The sequence below is a fragment of the Triturus cristatus genome, chromosome 10 (genome assembly GCF_964204655.1).
Source record: "Triturus cristatus chromosome 10, aTriCri1.1, whole genome shotgun sequence".
Lineage (NCBI taxonomy): Eukaryota > Metazoa > Chordata > Amphibia > Caudata > Salamandridae > Triturus > Triturus cristatus.
This window is the reverse complement of record NC_140593.1, coordinates 838,943,446-838,968,845: the sequence shown is the minus strand read 5'-3', so window position 1 is coordinate 838,968,845 and position 25,400 is coordinate 838,943,446. Positions and strand designations below refer to the sequence as shown.

Here is a 25,400-nt window from a genome sequence, read left to right as displayed (position 1 = left end):
ACTTCAGGTCCCACTGCAGAGCCTGCATTTGCCACCTGGCATGATCCACCAGCAGGATGCAGGAGGTCATGAGGCCCAGCAGCCTCATTCTCGCCGAAATCCGGGCTAGAGCCTGGAACATCGGTATCATAGCCCAAATACCTCGGACTCACTGCTCGGGAGGATAAGCCCGAAACTGCGCTGTGTCCAGAACCGCTCCGATGAAAAGGAGCTTCTGAGAAGGGTGCAGGTGTGACTTCGGCATGTTGACAGTGAACCTCAGCAAATGCAGGAGGTCCGCCGTAGTCTGGAGGTGGGCGACCTTCAACAACCAGTCATCGAGATAGGGAAAGACTGAAACCCCTGATATGCGCAGATGAGCCGTGACCACCGCAATCACTTTAGTGAACACTCGAGGGGCGCTGGTAAGGCCAAAGGGCAGCACAGTAAACTGAAAATGCTCATGGCCTACCATGAACCGTAGGTAATGTCTGGGGCCGGCAGGACGGGGATGCGGGAATAAGCGCCCTTCAAGTCCAACGCTACCATCCAGTCTCCAGGGCAGACGGGACCTGAGCCAATGTCAACATTTTGAACTTCTTCCGGAGTAAGCGGTTGACGTCCCTGAGGTCTAAAACAGGACGCGGGCCTTTGTCCTTCTTGGGCACCAGAAAGCAATGGGAGTAGCAGCCATGACCTATTTCTGGAACAGGGACTCAGTCGATGGCTCCCTTGGCCAAGAGAGCCGCAACTTCCTGACGGAGAAGGGCCAGGTGATCCTCCGACATGCGATGGAATGCAGGTAGCATGAAGGGAGGGGTAGTCTCGAAGGGGAGGAAGTAGCCCCGTCGGACTATCGGCAAAACCCACCTGTCTGACATGATGTTGTGCCAGTGGGGGAGGTGATGGCGGATCCTGCCGCCCACTGGCAACTGGTGGCCCTAAAAGGTTGGACTAGGAATGATTGGAGGCTGCTGCAGAGGGGGCACTGGTGGACTGTCTGCCCACTGGCCGCCAGACCCACGGCGAAGGGTCCCACGTCTCCAGCCCAGCAGAGGCTGGACAGCCTGTGCGGGCCTGTGGCACTGGGCAGAAAGTGGTGGGCACCCCTTCCGTAGCCACGAAAGAGGCGAAAGGCAGCCTGCGTGGAGCGAGAGGTGGTAGCGAGGCCCAAGGATCTGGCCGTAGCCCTAGAGTCCTTAAAGCACTTGAGCGCATTGTCCGATCTTGTTGCCAAACAAGTGACAGACATCAAAGGGCATGTCCAAAAGAGTCGATTGGACATCGCCCGAGAAGTTAGTGGGCCTCAGCCAGGAGTAGAGTCTCAGGGCTACAGACGTTGAAATCATCCTGCCTAGCGAGTTGGCGGTGTCCAGCCCACAGCTTATGGCGAACTTTGCTGCATTCCTCATTTCAGCGACCGCACAGGAGAGCACGGCCCGGGCAGCCTCTGGGCACTGTGGCAGCACCTGAGCAACTGTGTCCCACACAGAGTGGGTGTAGCGGCCCAAGAGACATGCAGTGTTCACTGACCACAGTCCTAAGCTGGCAGAAGAAAACCTCTTCCCCAGATGATCCAGCTTCTTGGATTCCCTATTTGGGGGAGCAGTAGGGAAAGCGCCTTTTGATGTGAGGCTTGGACCACTAAGCTCTTTGGGGAAGGGTGTAGGGAGAGGAAAAGGGGGTTGCCCGGGGGCGGTGGGCAATCATCCTATCCACAGGAGCCCCTGTGCTGGGCTTGGACCAGGTGCCAAGAAGGATGTCTGGGAGGGCTTAATTGAACGGCAGCAGGAGCTCTGTAGAGGCTGCTGCTAGTTGAAGCACCTCAGTCAGGAGGTTAGTCCGGACTGCCACCGTAGGTAGTTCAAGGTCCATGGCCTCAGCCGCCCTACGCAACATCACAGCGTAGGAGGCACCCTCCTCCGTAGGCACGGTTGGGGGGATAAGCATAACAAGGTCTGGGGCTGTATCCAGACCACTGGCCTCACCCAGTTCCTCTCTCCAGTACGGCTCTTCCAGCTAGTCTGCTAGAGGGTCAAAAGACCCCTTCCAGTTCTCCTCACCCTACTCTGGCTGCCAATCAGGGCGATATGAAACGCCACGATTTAACAGAGGTACTAAAGTACAGTTCGGCACCGGTGTCGGTTGATGCAGATCCAGCTCCGTATCCATGTCGAGGGGGAGGCCGGGGTAGACCCCGGCTGGGGACACAACCTGCGTCAGAGGGGGTTGAGGTGTCATCAATGGATTAGGCGCCGGAGGGGTCTTAAGGTCGACCGGCACCGATCCGGATCCAGGCCTGGATCCCTGGGGGCCCTGCGGCGCCGAAGCCACCGAAGGCCTAGAAGCCCCAGCCGAGTCTGTGGGGCCAGAAAGCGCGCCGGTAGAGTCGGGCTGCCCAAAGATGGAGTGGAGGGATTCGTAAAAGCTCCGAAGTTGGGCAGGGGACGCCCCGGTTTCCGGGAAGGGAGGAAAGCTCGGAGCCGACCCAACAGGCTCCGTGGGCGGAGCCGGATGACTACCTTCCACATCCCGTGTCGCGCCAGCCGATGGATGGCGGGGAGAAGGCAGAGAGGGACGGTGCTTCTTCGCCTTCATTTTGTACTTCGACTTACCCGAAGATAAAGACCTCGAAGAGGAGTGATGGTGATGACTCCGCAACCGGTCCGGCGACCTCCCTCTCGACCGGGACCTCAAGCAGCGCGGAGCTGACTGCTGGGCCTCGAGAAGCTTCCGGGATAGCTCCCGCAAAGACTTTGGGGTCATGGCTCAGCCGTCAGAGCACAACTTCGGGTCGTGGTCGCGCTCCAGGCACCAGAGGCACACGAGATGTCAGTCTGTGACCGACATCAACTTGTGACAGGAGTTACAAGATTTGGAGCCGGTCCTTCGAAATGACATGTCTTGCACCAGGAGTCGACAAAAAGTCGCAAAAACTTGAGTCAAAACAGACCAAGGGTACCGCTCTCTCCGGATCTGCGCTGGCTGGCGCAGAAAAATAGATAACGGACGTCAGAGCGCAGGGGCGGCGTCTAAGTAGATACCGCGTAGTCATTCCAGCGATCACAACGGCGCATGTGGAGACGAACCAACGCCACCTACTGAAGCGCAGGGGTACTGAAGAAAAAAAATAATAATATAAATCGCTGGATCCAGTCTGATGCCCGAGGTAATTCTAAGGTAAGGAATCCATAACTAATAGTATGTAAAGAGTTCAGGCTAGATCGTCATCAAAGCAATTCAGGTGCCCTTGAACATGGCTTTCCCTCACAACTCTGAAAACTGTCTCCAGAGCAGGTAGAATTTGAAAACTATTTTTTAAAAAAAGCAAGAAGCTAGTTGTCACTTATGTCATTCAGGGGACTCAGTGTGCCAACTTCCTTGTACATTAGCACTGCACCCTATATCATGTGTCGAAATCATACATGGGTTAGGGTTTTTTCTTTCATGAAATGTAACATGGCACACTGTTAGGAATGCTTACAATGGTAGGCAGAGCAGCATAAGCAGCTGCTTTATATAGTTCAGCAAACATTATATAGATTTAAAAAAAAAAAAATTATTATCCTCCATATCCCTTTATCTCTTTGGACAAACAAGCAGAAATCCTTTGGAAAGGCTTGAATTTCTGTAATCCTTCTACCAGATGTGTTTCTCAATGGAAAGACTGATTTCCATGATAAGACCGAAATGCCAAAGAACCCTGGGTTCAAATGGTTTCTGCATCAGAGGTAAAAACACATTACGATTACACCAGTGCAAGACCCCCTGATAGATGGATATAAAGAAAGAAGGCCAAAGTGTGTTTTTACTGCCTCATTCTCAGGGGTACACTTATTTCCCATACTACCAAGATCAGCAGCAATAGAGTTAACACAGAGGAATCAACTGGCCAACCGGAGCCTGCAAGATTTGTCATGAATATTAAGAGTATGGAATCCTGTTACAGACTGTGGCAAAAACAACAAGCATTGGAAATGCAATAGGCCTCGCCTTTTATTAAGTTAAAGCCATTTGCTTTGCTATACAATACCATTAGCAAAGCAAATGGCTTTAACTTAATCAAAGGCGAGACCTATTGTATTTTCAAGATGACCACATTCACACATTCTGCACCACAATGCAGGTTAAGAATTTGTGCTGCAGAGGAGAGTTCTCATATATGGGCAGAAGAAATCGATCTAGATAGCTCATAGTCTTATATTATCAGTTGTGCCCAAAAATACCCTGGAAAAGCCAAACGCCCAATGAATGTCTGAAACAAGTTACACATTTGTAGTAAAAAGAATTACAGCCCACTGTCAGCAGCACAACATCCACAAGAGCCCTCAAAATAGCTCTCCTATAACCTATATGTCCTGAAACTACGCGAAGGCCAATAGGCATGCTCACATTACTGGAAATAACATGGGGATAGATACTCCTTAAGATCTTTTTTAAACTTGTCACAACATGGGTTTATCAAACCAGTATAGTGAGTGGGTTCTACAATTTGGGTGCACTTCTTGATAAGGGCCAGCCGCAGTGGTGTCAGTCCTGCTCGAATCAGAGTCACTCGAATTCGTGGAGGACTGACACAGCGTTCTGCACCTCAGAACCACTGCAGCTGGCCCTTATCAAGGAGGCCTTCGCTATCGCACCTTATTGCGTGCCCCCAACAAACTTTGTTTGGCAACCAACACCACGAGCATACCTTGACGAGCACGCATTTCGCCTTTGAGAGTACTTATAGGGAAATAAGGACCCTCTCTCCCCACCGAACGCACACCATCCATTGCCCTGAAGTTCATTTTCGAAACGCGTCGGCTGGAACCTTTTTACTGTCGGATGACATTGAGAATAAAGGATTTATTGACATAACAAAACAAGTCCACGTGACTAATTGAGAAATTTCACCTGAGTAGTGCACCACTCCAACTTTGTTTTAGAACAATCAGTGATGACTTCCATTTGCTGAAAATTGATAAAAATATTGTAGGCTTGTTTTACAGATGCAATGGGTATGGTGTGATTCTATCTTCTCGGGGTGCTCACTTGTATGTTGTATTTTCTTTTGAGGATGAGACCACCTATGTAGGAATTTTGAATTGATTTTGAGAACCACTATCTTTATGTACTTGAAAAACACAGTGGCCAACCATCATGGCCGCAGGGAGTGTTACGGCTAGGCTCCGCGCCCCGAAACCCGGGTAGCAAAGAAGATGCGGGCGGAGCCGACAATATGGTGGACAAGCCCGCCGCGTCGCGATCAGCCCAGACTGCTCGAACTGCCCCAATCGTGAATGCTGGCGGGCACTCGCTTCTGGACCTGCTGTGTCATCCAGCCTCTCAGTAGCGACGGATCTAGAGGGGAACCGGACCTAGGATCCCTCTGGCCCCGAGCTCCATCTTCAGGCGAACTGCCCAGTCCGGTGGGGCCGCAGCAGAAAGAAGCCCTCTGCTGGCACCAAAACCCAGTTGGGAGGACGCACACAAACTTGCGGGAGTAGGGAGACCCTGGGCTTCCCCCCACACCCTGTGAATTATCACTAGGCCTTGCAAGTGGCACGCAGGGGGGGACTCAGTTACCTGAAGCTCCCTGACTTAAAGATGGACCCCAGAGGGCTCACAACGAGCCGAGTTGCTACTAAATGTGACTGATTCTGTGGAGGGAGATGACCTGACCCGAGGGCTTCTGGCACTGGAGTGGCAGCAAAATCGAGGTTGCCCTGCCCTGAGACTGACTTGGACATATAATAGAAGCTGGAAGAGTGCCACAGTAGGGGGTGCCTTGAATATTGTCACATTGATCTTATCAAATGGGTCTTTGAGGCCCTTTTGTTACAAGCTCCCCGGCTGATCATTTGCAGCTCCACCTGTTCCAGATTGCGACGACCTAGCTGAGTGCCTGTGCTGACCAGGCCCTCGTCCATATGCCACCAAAGAAGGTCCAGACCAACAGTCTCCAGTTATTTTACACCAACCTTTTCCCGGGCGGCGAGGGAGGTGGAAGCCGATACACAAGGTACCATGATGCTTACCAGGGAGAACCTTCTGGCGACACTGTGGGAGTTTAAGAAGGAGCTTAGGGAGGACATCAAGGGGGACATTGGGGCCTCATTCGACGCATTCCGAACAGAGGTGGGGTTGAAGCTGGTCTCGATTCAGGCTGATGTAGACTTGGTGGGTACCCGCACTCTGGATCTGGAAACAAAATACCAGGAACTCGAGGGGCGACTGAAGCCCCTGGAAGAGAGATCTACCAACCTGGGCATCCAGGTACACTTTGCCTTACTAAAATGCGAAGACTTGAAGAATCGCTCCTGCTGAGACAACATAAGAATGAGGGGCCAGGAAGAGGGCAGCAAGGGACCAAATCTGGAGGTGTTCATTGTGGGCTACTTCTCCGGTGTGTTGGGAGACGATTGCTCAGAGGTTAAGTGGGAACGGGTCCAAAGGGTAGGCCAGTGTCTTCCAGGTGAAAACAAGCGTCCAAGAAACATCCTAGCCAAATTTACTTCATTTAAAACTAAGGAACTCGTTCTTCCGAAAGCTAAGAACAGTGACTATCTTCTTTCAGGGGGCTATGTGTTCGCTTTTCCAGGATGTAGTTCAAGCCATGTTGGGCCGCAGGCAGCAGTTCCGAATGGTCACAGTGGCGCTGAGGTAGCACCAGATTAAATATAAATGGACCTACCCTTTTGGCATCGCCTTCTCGCTCGTCAACAATGTCACTTCACTGAAGAAGAGGGAGCAGCGGCTTTGATCAGCTTCGAAATGCCTCTATCACAGCAGACCGCGACTTCTGGACGGGATCGTATGGGTCAGCTGCTAGGGCAGCTCTCGCCGAGATCCTGGCAGACACACAAGAAGGGAGTCAAGACGTTGAAAAACTAAAGGACGCTGGCTCTCTGCTTTAACAATCTTTGTCTGTGTAGTCTGTCTTCCCTAGCCTATTGGGCGTTCAGGGATTTCGCCCTTGTATGGGTGCCATACTACAGTTGGATCTCTGGCTCAGAAGACTGGGGTATAAGACAGTGATACACTGGGGACCATCGTTTTAATGTGCCCAGGATCTCTCCATCCACTCTAGTCCGGATGAAGAAAGTCATATGAAGACTGGTGTCTAGCTATTCATACACGCGGGGCCCCAGGTGCGGTTCTGGACTCGTCCCTGGAGTCACCAATAGTGCCGTTTTTATATCCATTTGGGGAACATCTTGGTTGGAAGTGCTTTTCATGTTTCGTTGTTTTGTTCTCACCGTGGTGCTTGTCATGTAGCTCTGCAGACCGGGTGGGGTGGGTACAGCGGGGGTGGGCGCTGGGAAGGGGGGGGGGGGGGGAGGATATGATTGGAGATATTTGAACAGGGAGATGGAACTCCTTCAATTGCTCTAATGCACTCAACTATCTCTTGGAACGTTAGGGGGCTAAACTTCCCCGAAAAGAGACAATGCTTATTGAAATTGTGAGCAGACCATCGGGTCCGTGTAGTGGCATACAGGAAACTCACCTAAAGAGAGGCGAGGACCTCCGACTGCGACAAATTCTATCCACTGATATTCCGGTCCTCTGCTTCTGCCAAACAAAACTGAGTCGCTCTCCTATTCCACTCCTCGGTTCACTTCCAGCTCCCCGACACAAAGGCGGACAAAAATGGGAGATTCCTTATGGTTAAAGGCGTTCTGCTAGGTCACCCATGTACTATTGCCCCGATATATGCACCTAACTCAGGACAATCAGAATTACTCCTCACGTTTCTTACAACACTGGAGGGTTTTGCCACGGAGGACATAATTTTAATAAGAGATTTCAATCTCATTTGGGATCCTGCTGTGGACACTAATCATCTACATAGATCAGTGGTAGGAGTCTTTACTAAGACTCTCAAATCTTCACTACAGCGGATGGGGTTGATAGACATATGGAGGGCCCTAAACCCCTCGACACGTGATTATTCCTTTTTTCCCCACTACCATTGCTCTTACTCTTGGATTGACCACATATTTCTTAGCCAGGCGCTCAGTCAGGCAATACCGAGAGCTCACATGCATCAGATATGCCTTTTGGATCACGCATCCCTAGAAATGTTGGTCAACTGGCCTGCACCTCACTCTAAACTTACGAGATGGTACTTCCCCAACATTCTCAGTAGGGATTGGCTTCTTTGTGATGAACTGAGGAAGACGATCAAAGACTTCTTTGCCAACAATGACCCTACAGACATATCCCACCCGATTAACTGGGAAGCTTTTAAAGCAGTTATACGGGGCAAATGCATTGCCCTAGCTACCACTTTGCGGAAGCAACAAAATATGGAGCGATTGTCTTTGGAGGGGGACTTGAGGGATGCTGAGAAGTCACACAAGGATGCCCCATCTGTAAAGACTTTAAGGAAAGTAGCGGCACTAAATGAGAAGCTCCAGGCAATCTATACTAACAGTGCAGAAAAAACCCTTTGGCGCCTCCAGGCTCGAGGGTATGATGGCAACGATAAAATTGGGACCCGGCTGGCACGACAGCTTCGAGCCAAATAGGAGAAGTAGTACATTAGAGAGTTAGTCGACAAGTCAGGCACCACACACCATTGTGAGGAGGGGAAAGTCTTCAGCAAATTGTATAGCACACTTTATACAGCAGACCCCCTAGTAGGGCAGGTCCAAGCCCACTATTTAGACTCCGTGGAACTACCGCAGGTCGCCCCCGCCACCAATGAAGAGCTAAGTCAGCCCATCTCGAGGGAAGAGGTCCAGAAGGCGATAGATGGCCTAAAACTTCAGAAGGCCCCGGGCCCTGATGGCTTCAGCGGCCAATTCTACAGAATGTTTGCCGTCAAGCTGGCTCCCCATTTAACAGCTCTCTTTAATGAGATCGAGATCTCTCATCAGATATCCCATTCTATGGGGGAAGAGTTAATCACTTTGATCCCCAAAGCAAGGACAAGGCCCCAAATGTGTACTTCGTATAGGCCTAATGCGCTTTTGCATCTAGACGATAACTTTATTCCAAGATACTTGCCAGCAGACTGGAAGGGATTCTTCCGGACTTGAGCCATCTGGACCAATCTGGTTTCATCAAGGGCAACCAGACCCATGATAACTTGCATAGGATAGTACTTCTAATTGACAAAGTTAATAAGAAGCATATCCCGGCGGCCTTGCTCTCACTGGACGCAGAGAAAGTCTTCGATCGGGTCAACTGGCCCTTCTTGATGAGCACTCAAAGGTCTTTCGGGTTCGGCATGGTGAAAGCTAATTATCATTGTCCTGAGTCCTTGTCAACGGCGTAGCCTCGGATTCTTTTAACTTATCAAGAGGCACACAACAGGGTTCCCTCTTTTTACCCATGCTCTTTGTGCTCTGCATTGAACCACTTGCTGCGCGTATCAGGGCCAACTGAGGAATCCACAGGAATAGGGTGGCCCAAACGAGCACAAAATTTCCTTGATGCAGATTATGTTCTGCTGCCCATTACAGATCCTAGCTCCTCGCTGCCGGCTATAGAAGCCGAACTCAATAGCTTTGAGAAAGTGGTGGGTTTCAAGGTCAACCTTTCTAAATCCTTCTGACTTAAGCTCTCAATGCCCGCAGAGATAATGGCCATCATCACGGAGGTCACGCCCTTCAGGTGTGTCCACAAAGAAGTCACTTACCTGGGCATTAAAATTACCCCCAATTCAGAAGATCTCTATAAAGCAAACTTCCCCCCTTGCTACAGCAACTTAAATCAGACTTTAAAAAACGGGGCTGCACATATGTTACTTGGATCGGTCGAATAAACACGATAAAGATGAATGTATTGCCCTGGCTTCTTTACTTATTTCAGGGCCTACCAATTACGGTAGAAAGGGAGCTGTTCGTTGAGTTAAAGGGGTTGATGACAAAATGCATCTGGCAGGGTCGCAAGGCCCGCTTATCTCAACGACTACTGACCAGACCGCGTTTAATGGGGGGTATGACCCTTCAAGATTTCCGTTTCTATTACAGAGCAGCTCAGCTCCGTGTCCTGGCTGAATGGTCCCTTAAAGCCTCAGAAACACTGGCTCCACATGGACAGGCTAGTAGCCGGTAGAACCATATGGGACCTGCCTTGGAAACCGAAACAATATAGGCCAAGTAATGTGTACCTCACCAGCCCTACAGCCACTACCCTTAAAGCCACCAAAACCCTGCCCCGACGACCTTCCCTTCCCTATACACCCCTTTTCACTTCAATCCCGCCTCCCTCCCCTACGGTGCTGGAGGGTCCCATTGACAGATGGAGGGAGGGTGGTTGCCTTATATTGTCAGACCTGGTTGTCTGAGGGAAACTACGCTCCTTTGCAAACTGTACCTCTATTTTTAAACTACCACACACACACAGAGGAATACCATTACCTCCAACTAAAACACTGGGTGCAGCGACCTCAGATGCGGCTGGCTGCGTCCAGGGATTTGCTCCCTATAGAGAGATTTGTGCAGTACGGAAGCAGAGCCAATGGCTGCATCTCGTTTCTCTACTCACTCCCTCTCACAGAGGGTCCCTCTCAGCCCCCGCGACATAGGGCGTTTCGGGAAGCCCTTCTGCAGACCCCTATAATAGAGAAACAGTGGGGTTCTCTATGTAAAGATTTCGCCAAATTCAATCGTTTATTGTCCATATTACGCACATGTTGGGTCATCAGCGTGATGGGTTTCTCGCCAAAAAGAACTATGCGGTCAACTTGGCTAACAAGGCTGCAACACACACTGTCGAAGTAGCAGTCCTAATCAGATATCAGACGATAATCGACAGATATATTAATAGCAATACAGGCAATCACGATGGGCGCAATACTTCCAACTTTCCTCTTAAGTATTCCTACACCCCTTAATTCAAATAAGTCTCCTGTAGTAGCTATACCAGGAGTGGAAGACAGGATAATTCCTAATAAACGGTCTAGATTAAATTTAATCAGGGAAGCACACAAGGAATTGACAAGGGCTGTGTTTATAGAAGTTGTTTCAATGAGGCTGACTGGCTCTTTCTTTTGGTTGACAAAATGGATTACATGAATGCAAAGAGCGAAATGGCCTAGTGGTATCTGAACTGACCATGTCAGTTTGTGTCACTCTTGATTTGGAACCAGACTGATAGCGCACAGAAGATTTTGCATCTCCTGAAGTTAAGAGATCATTTCTGAAAGAGGAGATTGGATGGAGGGTTGTTTGTGGGCCTTAAAGGAATTATGTTAAAAAACTAATGGTCTGGGTGTTGGAAGACAAATGGATTTAAAATTAGGAAAGCACTCCAAACCCTGTTCTTTTGAGTGACATTATCCTTGATCAACAACGTCGACAGGGAAGAAGTTCTACATGACTGAAGGAATTTTAGGTTATGTTATATAATGTGTAGAGCTCATGGCTGCCTCAGCAAAGCAGAGTCCCAGCGCTAAGCACAGACAACAAGAGGAAGAGGAAGTCATGAAGTAATATTTGGAGTCTTTTCGAAATGGTACACTAGACTGCGTTTCTGTGATTGTTACCAAGCCTGTATTCTAATTTGATATATAGTACACCTAACTTCTTTGCTTTAGAAACTTCACTGGCTTTAAAGGCTGTGAATGCACAAGGTGGGTTGTCAATGCCTTTTTGTTGGTTTGCACAAGTGAAACAGATTCTGCTGTGCCACATCTGAATTGCATCTTTCTTGGATGGCATTGGTAAAGGGAGCAAACAGTACCTTGACTTCAAATAGGAATCAAAGACTTTGCCTAAAATGTCGCCACGCAGAGCCAGGTAGGTCTGTGAATTAAACCTGCAATTGCTCGAGTCATAGTATTTATTTAAATTTTTTATGAAGCGCATGGTGCCCTTAACCAAAGAAACAATGGGAGGTATATCTGGATCTCCAATAGTGCCATGATCAAATTTCTTTTCAATAACATCAGAAACAAAGAATATATTACAATTTCTATTAAAGTCAGCATCAAAGTAAAAACCAAAACATTCAGGCGGACTGGGTATGTTAGAGGGAAGAGAAAGGAGTGAAATTGGTTCAGGTGGGAGACTGATGGAAAGAGAAAAGGATATACAGTTTAAGAACAGGTTAAACAACAGAGGAGAATAGTGGGGTATCAGGATGTAGTACAAAAAAAGGGCAATAGGTCAAATTAAGAGTTTAAACTAGTAGGTTTTTAGTCTTTTGCAGAATTGAAGATGGTAGTTAAGAAACATGAATCTGCACTGCAGAAGGACTGTGTGGCAAACTTAGTGGTATTTGAGCTTATTGGTTTTAAATTTGAGGATCTGTTCCGAGACATTTAGGTGCCAAAGTTATTAAAGCAGCTGATCAGTAGACTGTTTTTTTTGCATGTTTATAATGCAAGCCGGATCGCCCGCAGCTCCAATAGGTTGATATGGAGCCGGGACTTCGCCGGAGACCAGGGGCCTCTGATCTGCACCTCTCCCATGAGTCACCACTACGTGCTCCGGTTGGGGTAGGAAGAGGGATCTGCCACTGACAATCGCGGTACGTGAGCCACCGCTGCAACTGTCTTGCAGTGCCCTCTGAGATCAGGACGTGGTCAGACAGGTTGCCCCGATGCTGAGCCCACTGGAACTTCAGGTCCCACTGCAGAGCCCACATCCGCCATCTGGCGTGATGTACCAGCAGGATGCAGGAGGCCATCAGACTCAGCAGCCGTAGCACCAACCTGACCGAAGTCCGGGATAAAGGCTGAAAGATCGGAACCAGAGCCTGAATATCCCGAACCCGCTGTTCCGGAGGATACACCCGAAACTGCGCCGAGTCCAGGACCGCTCCGAGGAAAAGGAGCTTCTGGGAGGGACTCAGATGCGTCTTCGGTACATTGATGGAGAACCCCAGCAAATGCAGGAGGTCGGCCGTAGTCTGGAGGTGGGAAACTACTGTCTGGGGCGAGCCCGCCTTCAACAGCCAGTCGTCGAGATAGGGGGAGACTGGAACCCCTAATCTGTGCAGATGAGCTGCGACCACCGCCATCACTTTCGTGAACACCTGAGGGGCACTGGTGAGGCCGAAGGGGAGCACAGGTACACTGAAAGTGCTCGTGGCCTACCGTGCACCGCAGGTAACGCCGGCAGGACGGGGATGTGGAAATATGTGTCCTGCAAGTCCAACGCTACCATCCAGGGTCTAGGGCAGCCAGAACCTTAGCTAAGGTAAGCATCTTGAACTTCTCCTTCCGGAGGAAGGCGTTGACGCTCCTGAGGTCCAAGACAGGGCGTAGGCCCCCTTTGCGTTTCTAGGGAACCAGAAAGTAGTGGGAATAACAACCCCGACCTACTTCTGGGCCAGGAACGCGCTCGATGGCCCCCTTGGCCAAGAGGGCCGTAACTTCCTCCTGCATAAGTCACAAGTGATCCCCCAACATGCGGTGGTACTGGGTGGCATGGCTGGAGTGGTCGCCTCGAAGGGGAGGGAGTAGCCCCTTCGGACGATTTGCAGCACCCACCTGTCCGATGTGATGCTACGCCAGTGGAGCAGGTGGTGGCGAAATCTGTCTCCCACTGGCGTTGAATGAGCCTGAAAGCTTGGACTAGGAAGGCTTTGAGGCAGATGCTGCTGTGGCAGATGTGGGCTGACCGGCTCAGTCCCCCTGCTCCGCCTCGGCGGAATCCACGTATGCGTTGAGGCTGGTTCTGCGACCTGTGGCTAGACAGACGTGTGGGTACGCCCCTTTCTTGGCCACGAAAGAGGCGAAAAGTGGAAGTTTGCGGGCACGGGGCCGAGAGGCCCAAGGACTTGGCCGTAGCCCTGGAGTCCTTAAAGCGCTCCAGCGCACTATCCGCTTTTTCGCCGAAAAGGCGACGGCCATTGAAGGGCATGTCACTGAGGGTACTCTAGACATCCCCGAGAAATGTGTGGACCTCAGCCAGGCGTGGTGACGAATTGCCACCGTGGTCACAATTGCCCTACCTAGCGAGTCCGTTGTGTCAAGCCCACATCGTATCGAGAACCGTGCTGCATCCCGCACCTCAGCAAGAGCCTGGGCAAGCCGTGTCTGGGCCTCCTCCGGACACTGGGGCAGCACATACGCCACCGTATCCCACAAGGAGTGGGTGTAACGGTCCAAAAGGCACGCGGTGTTGATAGACCGCAACCCCAAACTAAGGGAGGAAAACAGTTTCTTCCCAAACTGTTCCAACCTTTTGGATTCCCGATCCGGAGGAGCGGACAGGAAGGCGGTCTGGGAGGTAGAGGCCTGGATAACCAGGCTCTCAGGGGTGGGGTGCACCGACAGAAAGCTGGGGCCGCCCGGTGCAGGGCGGTGGCGCCGGGCTACGTTCCGGTGAACAGGAGGGACTGTGGAGGGTTTGGACCAGGAGCACATCAGAACGTCCGTCAGTGCCTCACTGAACTGCAATAGAGGCTCCGAGGAGCTTACTGGCAGTTCAAGCACTTCGGTGAGGAGGTTAGTCATCACGGCCACTGCAGGGAGCTCCAGATGAAGGGCTTCGGCAGCCCTGCGCAGCACCACAGAATAGGTAGCACCCTCCTCCGTAGCCACGGAGGGAGGAGAGATGAAGCCAGTGTCAGGGGAGGTGTCAAAACCACTGGCATCCCCCAGCTCTTATGCCCAGTCCTGGCTTAACTGGCACTGCTGTGCCAGAGGGTCCTCAGACCCCTCCCAGTCGTCCCCATCATCCGACTCCTGGTAGACAGGCGGAAAGGTCGGAGCCGGGCGGTAGATGAATCTGTCATCCATCGGTGCCGGGGACGGCGCCGGGCCCGGACCCGGGACTAAACCTGGGGACATCGTCGTCCGAAGACGGCGCCGGGGGAGGCATCGAAGGGGTCGGCATGGGCGGAGGGGTCGTAAGGTTGACCGGCATCGACCGGGATCCAGGCCTGAATCCCATGAGGGCCTGCGGCGTCGGGACCGAAGTCGACGACGGCGCCGGAGCCGCCGGCTCGCTAGACCTCCCAGTCGGGCCTGCGGGGCTCGAAGGCGCGCCGGCAGGCCTCGACGGCGGAGAGAGACTCCTCATGGCCACAAGGAAGTCTCTGATCTCTGTCGGAGTTGCATCAGGCCCAGGGACCGAAGGGTATGGGGCCGGATGCGACCCCTGCGGCTCCGACGGAGCCGCGCGGGTGGTGGCACCCGAACCATCGGCCGATGCACGCGACCGGCGAGGGGAGATAGAAGAGCGATGTCACCTCTTAGACTTCTTACTGCGCCTCGACTTACCGGAATGCGAGGACTTCGACCCCGATGAGCGGCGATGGCTGCGGCTCCGTGACCGGTCCCCTCGACCTCCTCCTCGACCTGGAGCTGCGCGGAGCCGACTGTCGGATCTCGAGCAGCTTGCGGGACCGCTCTCGCTTAGCCTTCGAGGTCAAGGCCCGGCAGTCGAGGCACGACTCGGCATCATGGTCGGCCCCAAGGCAGTAGAGACACGGTGGCGATCCATGACCGGCATCAGGCGGTGACAAACGTCGCATGGCTTGAACCCGGGCATCCCTACCGGCACCAGGAGTCGAGGTCGACTCGAAATAGGAACCACAAAAGTTCAAAAAAGTTTAGTCAAAAAGTGACTAAAAGGGTATGCTCTTCCAGGATCTGCACTTACTGGCGCGGAAAAAAGAAGAACTGAAGTCAGTGCGCGAGGGCGGCGTCCAAGTACTCCGACGACGTCATCCCGGCGATCAAGACGCCGACGACGGACGCGGAGCCGCAGACGACGCCTTACGACTCAAGGGTATTGCTGACAAAAATCTTTCCGGATCCAGCCTGACACCTGGGGATATTCTAAGGTAAGGAATCTAACGAACGTGTTTCTTTCAGATAGGCATATTTGTATATTTTGCATAAAAGAAAAACGAATTCTGGTATTCCCAAGCCTTGAAGCCCTTAATCCACAAAGGATACCGTGGACAACCCCCAGCTAAAAATGGGCAAGGCCACTTGTTTACCCAGATGAAGTTGGAAGACAATTCATTACAATGAAATGGTCTTCCTCGAGTGATCGATACTTAATGTTCAAAAATTGTAGAGAAAAACAGGGATAATGTACAAGCTTTAAAAAAACGTAAGTGGCTGGTATTTTTAAGAAAGCACCTCCTTGGAAAGAAATGTAAAACCTATCTAAACCTAAAGACAAACAGCCTCATGGACATTAAGAGTCACTAAATTCATACAACAGACTACGGTTAAATTACTCTATGACATCGGATTAGCTGAGTTACAAAAGTGGAACAGTGACTCTAATCTATGCAATCCTTTCATCCCAATTTAACTGTGGCCATATAATTTCTGGATCTCTCATATGGCTAGCTAATCTCACACAGCCAGTCGCTTAGGTCTGTACAGCCAGTAACTCAGTCTCATGCATACAGCCCCAACTTCAAGAACATTTTCAACATATGACCTTTATTTTGTAACCAAACTTACTACTTTACTATCTATTACAACTAGTAATTGTGTTCATATCAAAAATAAAACTTCATAAATCATGACAGCAACAGTATGCAATATAACACCAGACACATTTTGATACCTTGTGGTAACACTAATGTTAATTGTTGAACTTTACAAGCTATAAGAGGTTTGTACTTAGGTAAAAATTAGGAATTTTTCAAACACAACATTTGTCACTGATACTGAAACAAATGATTAACAGTTTGCTGATTAGGAATCTGTTCTGAAACAGCAGCCATATTATTCTCTCAATTCAAAAGGCAGTTAAAAATCACAGCTCTAATTAAAAAGGCAATGATAATTATAATTTTACTCTAGCCTTCACTACAAAAACTGAAATAGGGTCTCTTACTAAGACAGTACTTACGGCTCAGGGTCCAGCATGTCGTTTTTCTTTTTTTCAAACTGGTCTTTGGAGATTGTCCTAGACAGAACAAAATGAAAACAAGTTTCAGAATAATTTAAGGCTTCTACACTGGCTATAAAACAACAATTTAAGTATGAAAAATCAGAGCATGTGGGACAGTGTTTAAAATGCGAATACCTATCAGTTCAGGATTTATAGTACTTGTGTAACAATTGTAAATATTTTTAAATGTGTTGGGCCAAAATCATCTACTCCCATATGCCTGAAACAGATGTAACCAATGGCTGTACATTTTCAGTCACAGCAAAGTCAATTGTAAAGAATACAAATACATATGAACAGTGAGCCAATGTACTTTCAGACACAGCAAGTCCCTTTCCCCATTTGTCATGAGAGCAGGAATGCGTTACAACAAATGTAGAACTGACACCTTTAAAGAGCTACACATTTTAAAGGGGTGTGTGTTGATGCTGTACTTAAAGTACCTCAAAATATTACGGTTGAATACTTTGTATGTTCACTATTTTGAAGAACATGCTACATAGAGTAAAGATCAAATACCTTCAGGATAGACTGAACATTAAGAAAAAACATCCAATTAAATTTGAAACGGACATGCTACCCTGCAAATCTTTCCTAGGTCATCCAAAGCCTGGCTAGTTCTTAGTACATATGAGTGAACCATATCGGACTGACAGACTGCAGAAAATCCCCCAAAACGGCTAACAGACAATCTGAAGCCACGTTCTGTATTCCCATTTATTTAATCGCATGCTCCTTCTACAAATGTTATCTAACAGTTGCATTAAGTGGCATTCAAACTTTTCAATAGAGTACTCCTCACTCGAGGGGCATAAATTGACGTGAAGCCCATAAGGTCAGACTACATTATGAGTAGGCCCCGACTATCTTAGGTAATGCAAGTTGCCATTTTTCCAATTCATGCAGAATCATCGTCATGTCGGCCGTTCACGCAGATGCCATCTGAGCATATCAATTTAAGAACGGTGAAAGCGTCACGTCATTCTAACAATGAAACAGATATAACACCTGATGCAACATCAGTCTGGGAAAGACGTAATTGATGGACGGAATGCAGAACAAATCATAACATTCTCCCCAGTCAAGAGATCTGGGTTAAATACATCATTCTTTTGCTCACCATGCCATCTCAGTTTAGACCTGGTCATATGCAAATCAGTCTCGACCCTGTGCCTCATGGGAACAGTCCAGCCCGAACTGCCAAGCCAGGTCCTCCCTGGACCGGAAACAAGCATCCTAGGGCCGGTTTCGGGGTTTCACCCTTCTCCAGCCAGGATAGCTTGAATCCAGTGGCACAGTGAGCCCGGGACCTACGTCTAGGCATACCTGGCGCACTTAGGGCGAGAAAGCAAAAGAGACACAATTGATGGACAAGTGTCTAGTTATCACACTGTCAAGGTCAAATAAGAACAATCACAGACATATATAGCCAAAACAATGTGGTTTGAATTGAAATCGTACATTTACCATATATGTTCATAGGGATATGGCTGGGACGCACACCTTGATGCAACTGATCTATGTCAGACATTCCTAAACATATGGCAGGAATTCCAATCCCTCATAAGATTTAATATAGAAGGGCTGCCACATGACCACTTGTTAGGAGAGGTCCTTCACCTAGATCATCACACAAGATACTGCTGGAAACGGTCTTGACTGTTGCCAGTGCACCAAAAAGATGATACTTTGCACCCGATGCACATAACGAGCTGAAACTAGGAGAAAAGACACGGTTACGTTGTGCGTTTTCCTTTTGCAGCGATCACTGCCTTAACACCTCTCTGAAAACAGCTTTTGCTGTCAACGAGGTATGCAGTGCGTTGCTTTTCCCTAATAAAGTCTAGATTGCAAGTTCTACTTTCCATGCTCTCCTACCGCAGCGCATAGAAGTATGTTTTAGGGCGTTAGGTTTTAAGTGACATTTTAACCATGTTAAAAACGTTAATTTTATTCTCATTGTAAACATGCCTAATTGCTGTTTTTAAGATATTCTGTGTGGTTATTTTATATGTTCTGAGAAACAGATTCACCTTGTTGTAACAAATGCTTTTAGTGAAAAAGTGTCTATTCTTCTTAGAACCTTTTGTGTGTGTGCAATACTGTGTAGAGTGAAATTGATTTATTTCTGTTAACACATTGTCCCAAATCCCGGTCTAGGGATTCATAGTAACCTAGAAGCAATGATTCCATTTCAACAATGTATTGGGTGGGATTATGTGGGGCTACAGTGACCAGTCTTTCACATTCAGCCTGGTGCATTAAACCAAGTTCACCCGTCACCCGTGGGTGGGAAACCTTGTAGAGCTATGCCAGTCGTGGTTTATGTAACAGAATGCCAACAGTAATTCTTGCTGAGGGTAAGTGCTGTAAACCATGTTGAAGCTTTATAGGTCTCTGCAAATGGAATCTACCCTAGGAAAGCCACAGTGGCTCATTTTCCTTGCAAACAGAATGTGCTCTAGGTATAGTATTTTGTTAACATTTAGTACACGCCTGAATGCACTGAACTATCCATTGTGCGCAAGGCCCGATTCAAAGGTTTTGTAAAAACAACAAATAGCTGTTTTGTTTTTCTAATAGACTTTGCATGGTCAATGTAATATAGAGTGGCTCATTTGGCATCGAATGCTTTTAAAGCTTTTTCTGCAGCTGACGGAGGCTGTAGAAATAGGATTGATAATACAATAATTTTATTGACATGGAACAGGGGAGAAAACCTTAGGAATAAACCAGTGGTTGGTTTGTTCTTAGAATGGCCTGATCTTTGTGAATGCGAATCAATGATTCCTCCACAGTTAAGACTTGCAATTCACTAACTCTACATTACGAAGCGTTTGTAATGATGAAAGCTACTTTCCATGAGGGGCTATGCAGTTCATAACAATTTAACGGCTCACAAGTGGACCCTATGAACAGTGTAAGAACATTAGGTCCTAAGAATAGCCTAATGAGCTTGCTTGCTGGGCCTGATTTGTGCAAACGCAGTAAATGGCAAATATATTGTACTGAAGATGTTGTTTGTCCTTACTAAGGCAGTGTAAACCTTTTTTCCCCATTTGGTGACGCAACATGCTCCTGTAGTGGGTCCTCTGGTTTCTCTCAAAATGAGCATACACTACACGGACGTTGCAGATAGCAAAATTCTAGCATATCAGGTGAAAATCGCAAGATTCCGTGGGTAAGGATACAAGTATCTTATCTGCCCCCTGATGCTGTGCTGGGAGTTCTGCATGCAGGGCTAGCTTTTCCTGAGGGTGATGGATAAGTTCATTAGCTTTGGAGTACCATGGTTCTCAAGCAGATGGGCATAAATAGAATGATCATCATGGATGTTTGTCTTATTTTTTCGATACATATGGAATTAATGGTAGTGGAGGGAAAGCACAGGTAAATATCCCTTACCAATTCATTCATAGAGCATTACCTAAGAACTCTTGATTTGGGAGCCTGTTAATTTAGGCATTTTAAGCTCTGACAAAGAGGTTGACAGTAGGTTTTCATCATCTATGAAAGTACTACTGAAGTACTAGAGGTTTTACCTCCAATACCCATGTTTTTTGCCTCTCCTGCTCAGCAGGTATGTAAAGTTGTTATCGACTCATGGAAGATGGTCCACAAGAAGGAGGACTTAGTTAAAAATTGCCTAATGCCATATCTTTTGTGCCAAGATTGACAATTAAGGTGAATAACTCACCTGTTTCTGAATGCAGTACATTGTAGAAATTGCCCACTCAGATGAGCACAGTGTTGTACATTAGTGCATGGGAGACTCTGTGACAGCAGCATTGATCTTAGCTACAAAAAAATGACGTACATTTGATGCTGTTCCTGTGTCCAGGATCCAAGAGGGGTCAGTTGTCCAGCTTCGCTCCGCATCTCGTAAGGGAAACTTCTGTGATAATGGTCAACAGCGCCTGACCGTTGATAAATGATATGCAACTGTAACAATCTTCTGCTGTTCTACAATTTTAGTTTGTGCTGGACTCTGGGCTCTAGCAACACTATAATTTCCCACCAATTAAAAACCTTTGACCACTGCCTTCTCTCCTGTAGCAGACACAGGAAGGCAAACATTTAGAGCTATTGCAATTCAAGATGCAGTCATTCACACCAATGTTATGTACGATGCTCACCGTCAGAGAACACAATGTCTTCTACAGAGGACAGCAGCTTTGAAATTCCAAAACTCTTCTCGCTGGGATAGGCTTTGCCCATCGCACAAGTTACTTACTTGTGTAACGATATATCTGTAAGAGACATTAGTTAGTGATAGATTCCTTACCATAGAATATCCCCAGGCATCAGACTGGATCCGGAACGTTTTCGTCAGCAGTACCCCTGCACGTCGGTCGGCGTCGTCGTGCAGCTCCACGTACATCGCCGGCGTCTTATTCGCCGAGATGACTTCATCGGAGCTACTTAAACGCGCCCACGCACGCTGACTTCAGTTCTGTACACGGCTTTCCGCACCAGGAACGCAGAGCCATGCCAGAGACGACTACTGGTGCAATAGACCTAGGGTCTAATAGGGATAGTCTGAACCCTAGAGAACAGTTTGCAGAACGGGGAGGATGGGCGGGCGGTAAGGAATCTATCACTAACTAATGGCTCTTACAGATATATCGTTACACAAGTAAGTAACTTGTGCATCTGGAAGAGACACGTGAGTGATAGATTCCTTACCTTAGAATACATACCCAAGCAATAACAACCCCGATGGAGGGTCTGCAAAGTGAAATCACACCAGAAAGTCAAAGAGAAAGTATGCAGCGAGGGCCACGTGGCTGCCTGACATATCTTGCAGGGGGACACCGTGTCCCAATGCTGTTGTAGCTGCTTTGGCCATGGTAGAATGGGCGCGCAGCCTTACCGGAGGTTCCTTTTTAGCCAGAGAGTAACAGGCTTTAATGCACAAGACAACCCATCGGGAGATAGTCTGCATGTGCACAGCTTGGCCTTTCTTGGCGCCCACGTAGCCAACAAAGAGCTGGTAATCCACCCGGAACTTTTGTGTGCGGTTGAGGTAGAATGAAAGCGCACGTTTTGGGTCCAGACGGTGGAGCCTCTCTTCCTCTCTTGAAGGGTGCGGAGGTGGAAATAAAGTGGGCAGAGTGACAGTTTGCCCGCGATGAAAGGCAGTGACTACTTTCAGCAGAAAGGAGGGACGTGGTCGAAGCACAACCTTGTCCGGATAAATCGACAGGAAAGGAGGTTTACATGAAAGAGCCTGGAGCTCACTCACACGCCTAGCGGAGGTGACGGCCACCAGGAAGACAGTTTTCAAAGTTATTAACCGCAAAGAACAGTTATGAAGAGGCTCAAAGGGAGCACACATTAAGTATGTGAGAACCAGGTTCAAGTTCCACTGAGGCATCACAAAAGGATTAGGAGGGAAAAGGTGAATAACGCCTTTGAGAAATCTATTGACAACAGGGGACTTGAAAAGAGAGGGCTAATCAAGCAGCCTGAGAAAGGCTGAAAGGGCAGAAAGGTAGCCCTCGATAGTGCCCAGAGCGGAGCCCTGATGGGCCAAAGAGCGAAGGAACAATAGGACATCAGAAAGAGGGGCAGAGTTCCACCGACAAGCATACACAGATTTAATTGAGGGATGCCTGACTGCCAGAATCACATTACAGACCTGAGGAGGCAAGTGAAATGGAATCAACTGTCACCGCTCAATCTCCACGCAAGGAGGTGGAGGCTGGACAGGTTCAGCTGGAGGACCGTCCCCTGTTGATGCGACAGAAGATCCTCCCGAAGAGGCAGTCGGATCGGGGGATCCACGCTCATACTGAGTAGCTCGGGATATCAAACTCTTCGAGCCCAGTCTGGTGCCACGAGAATGACTTGGGTCCGGTTGCATCTGATCTTCAGCACTCTGGGTAGAAGTGGTATAGGCGGAAAAGCGTACAATAGACCCCAACTCCACTCGCGATGAAAAGTGTCTCAGAGCGAGTGCTTCCTTGGAAATTCCACCGCGCAGAACTGCTGACATTGAGCGTACTCTTCGGGGGCGAATAGATCTAACCAAGGTTCTCCCCACTGCTGAAAGAGACCTTGTGCCACTTCCAAGTGAAGACGCCAATCGTGATCCATCTGGCACCGGCATCTGAGTTCGTCCGCCCTGGCGTTCAAAGAACCTGAGAGGTGTTGAATCGTCAAGGAAATGTCTTGACGTTCCAGCCATGCCCAGAGCCTCCTTGACAAAAGGTCCACGACCCCACCCCGCCTTGCTTGTTGTCGTCAGTGAACACCTGTACTACCCTCTCCTTGACAGAAGGAAGGAAGGCTTTCAGTGCAAGTAGGATCGCCCTGAGCTCCAAAAGATTGATATGGTGCTTGGACTCCGCCAGGGACCAGAGGCCTCTGATCTCCGCCTCTCCCATGTGGCCGCCCCATCCCAGGAGGGACGCATCAGTCACCACTGTGTGCTCCGGTTGGGGAAGGGAGAGGGATCTGCCGCTGACCCAATGCTGGTCCGTGAGCACAACGGTGGTGTCGGCCCCGCGACCTGTCCCTCGACCTCCCACGGGAGCGGAACCTCGAGCGTCGTGGAACAGATTGCCGGCCCTCCAACAACTTTCGGGAATGCTACCGCAAAGCCTTCGGCCCCATGGCCCGACAATCAGAGCACGTCTCGGGGTCATGGGTGTGCCCCAATCAGAAGAGACACACGTCATGCGGGTTCGCCACCGAAATGTTCCGAAGGCAGTCCCTACAGAACTTAAGCCCGGGCATCTCTACTGCACCAGAAGTCGAGTACTCGACAAAGCAAGAGAAACAAGTCTCAGAAATAAAGTTAAAATATTAACTAGGAGTACCGCCTGCTCTCGGATCTGCGCCTGCTGTCGCGGAAAAAGAAAGAACTGACGTCAGCGCGCGTGGGCACGTCTAAGTAGCTCCGATGACGTAATCTCGTCAAATAAGATGCCAGCGACGTACGTGGAGCCGCTCGAAGACGCCTACCAACGCGCAGGGGTACTGCTAACGAAAACTTTCCGGATCCAGTCTGATGCCTGGCGATATTCTAAGGTAAGGAATCTATCACTAACATGTCTCTTTCAGATACTGTGTTCAATATGGCTCCAAGTAAGAGTTGCAGTTGTTGGCACCAGATACAATTTTTGGCATTTGCTTTGCCTCATCTGTGTAGAGGCAAGCCTACTTATAAGTGTGTGGCAAGAAAGGCTATTGGCTCCTGCTCTGAATCAGCCAGTAATCAAAATACAGAAAATAATGACTGGCATTGTGGTGTAGTGTTGCAACTACCACTAAACATTTGGTAAATACATGCAAGGCAGTAACACAGAGTGAAATTGTGAAGGTGGTGGTGGTTATAGACTTGGTTGTGTAGGCCTTGTAGGCCTCCCCCAGGTCAGGAAGTGCCATCTGTGGAAGGGGAGCTTCAAAGGCCTTGCCGCCTTTGTAAAGCGACATCCAGCCTCTCCTGCTATCAGGAGCAGGCCCCCCTTCCTGTCTCACCCCCTTTTCAGTTGGAGGACAGGCAGGAAAAATAAGCCCAGCCCAGAAGGTGTGCCCACCTCTGCCAACCCCACCCCTCAGGTGGAGGAGACGAAGTGAAACCCACACTTCAGTGCCCGCCATATTGCAGATAGCAGGACTCTCCAATCAGGATTTGGGATTGTGCTCAGTCCCCCACGTGGGGTGAGCACACCAAGGGTGCAGTCACCACAAGGTCAGTAGTCCATTGGCTACTAACGTCAAGACCCCTAAAACACCCCTAAATACAATATTTAGGGAGCAGACCTAAACCAATAAGGCAGATTCCTGCAACTTACGAAGAAGAACGAAAGATGACGCCCAGCAGAGAAGACTGCAGAGAAGGTATAGTTTCTTACCTGTCGGTGTAGTTTTGCATCTTGAAGAATTTTCTGGATTCACATGCTGTGCATTATTCCGCCATCTAGTGGTTGGGTCCACAATTGTAGTGTTTGACCTTTTTTTCCACTTTCTTGTTAGTGGGCGTCAACATACATTTGGTGTCCTCTTGGACGATAACGTGCTTCCTCTGGACCGTTGGGTCACCTACTTCGGACTTTTTTTCTTCCCCTCCGTCTTATCTTACTTGGTGGAGGAGGGCGAGATCACTAGTGAAACCAAAAAATTCTTCAAGCTGAATAGATGTTGCAAGACTTTTTGTCCTAATTGTGCTTTTTTATTCATTTGGATGTTCACGCAGTAGTGTTTCATGAATGAGTGCACTGAAGACCATATTGCTGCCATGCAATTGTCTTGAATTGAAGTACTGGCAAGAAAGATACTAGTTGCGCTTTTCTTTCTTGCTGAGTGAGCCTGTGGAGCTCTTTGTAATGTTTGTCCTGCTTGGTTGCGGCACACTTGTATGGCTTGTGCAAGCCATCTTGCAATTGTGTACTTGGTTACTGGTCTTCCCAAGAAACTGTTTGCAAAAGATACAAAAAGTTGTTTTGTCTTTCTGTATTCCTTTGTCTTTGCAATGTAATACATGACTGATCTTCTAGCATCAAGAGTGTGCAATGACCTTTCTGCTTGTGTCTTTGGATTCTGGAAGAAACTTGGCATTTGTATGGATTGGTTTATGTGGAATCATGACACCACATTTGGCATAAA

The 25,400-nt window shown here is 48.9% G+C and overlaps 1 protein-coding gene across 2 annotated transcripts in view; it reads right to left on the bottom strand.

Annotated features, from left to right (window-relative positions):
• CREBBP (CREB binding lysine acetyltransferase) overlaps positions 1-25,400 on the bottom strand; it is a 1,382,831-nt gene that overhangs the window by 356,665 nt on the left and 1,000,766 nt on the right. For both annotated transcript variants that reach the window (XM_085628465.1, XM_085628466.1), the window contains one exon: positions 16,746-16,802. In XM_085628465.1, the coding sequence (XP_085484591.1) occupies positions 16,746-16,802 (57 nt within the window). The remainder of the gene's footprint in view (positions 1-16,745; positions 16,803-25,400) is intronic.